The sequence below is a fragment of the Pholcus phalangioides genome, unplaced genomic scaffold, assembly GCF_987345545.1.
Source record: "Pholcus phalangioides strain wild (caught in Gottingen) unplaced genomic scaffold, Ppha-v1.0 ptg000008l_1, whole genome shotgun sequence".
In the NCBI taxonomy this organism is placed as follows: Eukaryota; Metazoa; Arthropoda; class Arachnida; order Araneae; family Pholcidae; genus Pholcus; species Pholcus phalangioides.
In genome coordinates this window covers 24,194,746-24,197,743 of record NW_028301601.1, presented here as the reverse complement: position 1 = coordinate 24,197,743, position 2,998 = coordinate 24,194,746, and the positions used below count along the sequence as shown (strand labels likewise).

The window sequence follows — 2,998 nt, the reverse complement described above, 5'->3', positions numbered from 1 at the left end:
CCTCATCGCTATTGGCTACTGCTACCTTGTCGCTATAAACTTCCGGGGGATCGGTCGTCATCATTCTCAGTACAGAGGGTTCCATTATGCAACAGGAGACGGATATCGCTGTGACGGCCCAGAGAAAATTTTTTAGTCGTGAAGAAACCGGAAAAGCCTTAATCGGGATCATCGTTGTGTCCGTGATTATAATTATCACTTTATCTAGCCTTGCATTGACTGCGTACGACGACCCAAGCTTTAAATTTAGAGGAAACTGTTCCCGTTCCGAATCTCTTGGTGATGGTGTTTTTTTCACGAGATGTAATACAATTTATGATATTCGTGTTTTTGTCAATAACACACCGACGATAAAAGGAATAAATTTAAATTCCAGACAGATGTATAAACTTATCGAGCATGCAATCGATATCTTGATATGAATAAATATTTGAACTGAATGAACTTGTTGTGTCTCATTTAACTACGCGTGAAGATTATTCACATAACATTTTAATAAAAAAACTTCAAACGACAGAAATAAAAGACAACACAATGTATCGGCAAAATCTCTTTATTACTTTTTGAAAAACATTCGTACAGCAAAATGTTTTTTCACATACTGATAAACAGCAAAATCATTTCCTTTTCTGTTTAGTTTCTTAACAATACCTTCTAAACTTACATTTCTACTTCTCTGTATCACGAAGAACACAGCATACTGTCCACATACATTGGAGGTAGGTGATTGTAGAGGAGTCCAGTTCCATAAAATGTTTTTATATCTTCTTGTAAATGATGCAATTTCTTTTCCGTAAGTCTCTGGTTTCTGTCCGTAAGAATCGAAATATTCCAAGGTGTTCTTATCCGGAATGTTGATTGCCATCCAGTGAGAACCAGGTTCTGTATGCTTATCTGCGTTCACAACTAAAGACGCCGGATAAGTTTGAATATGCACAGGTAACATGTCACATGGAAACACGCCGATGAAATATGGTGTTTCCCGTTCTAAAATTGTTTTTATTTGAGACGAATACATATTTTAACTGCTGAAATCATGGAGGATGTTTCGTGCCTGATTTATTTCTACGACGTTGTCGAACTCCAGGTAGACAATGATAGAGACTGGTTGGACAAGCGGGGCTTTAAACTTTGTTTCCAGTCGTAGGTTGCCGTGCCTGATCAGATTGAAATGATCACCTTGGCAGAGATCGGCGCTGAGATCAAAGGCGTAGATAGCGTACCCCAATGGGAACTCACTTCGAGAGATGTCTATACCCCTGTCTTGGCATGCTTTTTCAGTACCTAAAAACAAACTATGATACGCTCTGACATATAAGCCTTGATCATACTGGGGCTCTAGAGGCTTGAAAGGTACTGGCTGTCCGTCAGTATATGCGGCTATGAAGTTAAGATCGTAATGTTTAAACTCGAACGGCGATTTGCTATACGATCCCGAAAAAGCGTCGTTGTCTACTAAAGCGACTACCACTCTCTTGGGTAATTGTCCAACGACGACACTGTCTTGAACCCACGACATGCTACCCTGATGTAGGGAGTAAACTTTACATATTACTCTGTCTATCGGATACTTGGCTGGAGTATGGCTCAGAGCTTTCGCATGTCCCACAAGCACACCAGGAGACACTTTGACATGTCTTATGAATAAACAGGCGTCACGGAGAATGACTTTGAAGTTTGCATCTTTGTCTGGTGAAAGGAGACAGAATTCTGATTTGCTACGTATTATTTTTATTCTTAGAGAGACAAGATTCAGTAGGAGTCGCTGTTGACAAAATATATCTCCGTGAATAGTACCCATCATGTCGACGGTCTTACTTTCTTCGATGAACGCTGCTCGTTGTATTAGACCTTCGTTGGGATCCTCTGACTTCGGGTCCACATCGCTCATTTTTCCGGCAGTGTCTTTGTAAAAGAGTTCTGTAGTCAGTTGGCTGGTTTTGCTTTCGTTTCCGTGATTCAGGAGTTTTTCTATCATAGCTCGGTAGGGGTACGTGTTACTGGAAGATGATATCAGACGGTCATTCAGGGAAACATCAACTTGGGAAAACATGGATTGCAAGAATAGGTTCACAGGGGCAACTTTACTCTCTTTATCCAGAAAAGTTCCATCGCCTTTCACGACCTTAGCTCTCACATGAATTAACGTTTGAGAGAGATCCAGATACTCGTCACCACTTCCGCCAATGTTAAATTCCAGTGGGCCACCATCGGAGACGTTTGAAATTGGGTAATAGGTAACCCATTTTCCACTTTCTATGGTAGTCTGTGTTCCAGGTAGAGTGAAAAGGTTGAGTTCAGATTTTGCCAGTTGAGGAGAATCCTTCAAGAGAAAAGCCATCACGGATCGAAAATATCGTGTGTGTTCACGCTGGGTCGTTTGGCTAAAATGATGCGTTTCGCCTTCTTACGTTTCCTTTTATGTCCCGCTCCAAACATGGACCGAGTCTTGGCCACTGCTTTCTCCGTCAGTATCTTTCCAGCTTCACCCATTCTTCTTTTCGCTGCTTTTTTGACGTTTTCCCCTTTCATTACGTCATCAACAATATCAGCGCCGGAGCGTAAAATCTGTTTGCCAACAGTTTTAGCTCCTTTTTTTAGAAAAGGTAAAGCTACTCTAAAAAGACTGCCGAATATGTTTCCTAGTCCATATCCTCTCTGCATTACAACGCCCGAATAATACGGCAGGCCTTGGCCGGCTTGTTGGACATAATAGTCTTCAAACTGTTCAGTGCAACAATGGTATGGAACCTTCATCTTTCGTATCTAGTTCGTAAATGATAATAGGTCGATAAGACCGGTGTTTTTATAAGAGTTGTCTCATGCGGAAGTGAAGAATCAGAATCGATTTTCCTCTACTGAAAGGTATGTGATTTCCCGAACTGTCTCGAATTTCTATCTCTATAGTCTGGAATTCTTTTCGAGCAATAGGGAGATAGTGAGGTCTATCATAATGAGAGCTTATAACCTCGTTATCTTTTCCTTTCACGCGAACGAC

The 2,998-nt window shown here is 41.1% G+C and overlaps 1 protein-coding gene across 1 annotated transcript; it reads right to left on the bottom strand.

Moving 5' to 3' along the window:
• Nucleotides 1-1,021: 1,021 nt before the first annotated feature.
• LOC149084061 (uncharacterized protein F54H12.2-like) lies at nt 1,022-2,341 on the bottom strand. Its single transcript, XM_089235258.1, has one exon. It carries the CDS (start codon nt 2,339-2,341, stop codon nt 1,022-1,024), a length of 1,320 nt encoding a protein of 439 aa, XP_089091384.1.
• Between the last annotated feature and the right edge of the window lie 657 nt (nt 2,342-2,998).

Bases quoted from the DNA above. Each gene is read 5' to 3' on its own strand.
- LOC149084061 (XM_089235258.1), bottom strand. From the start codon at position 2,341: ATGGCTTTTCTCTTGAAGGATTCTCCTCAACTGGCAAAATCTGAACTC.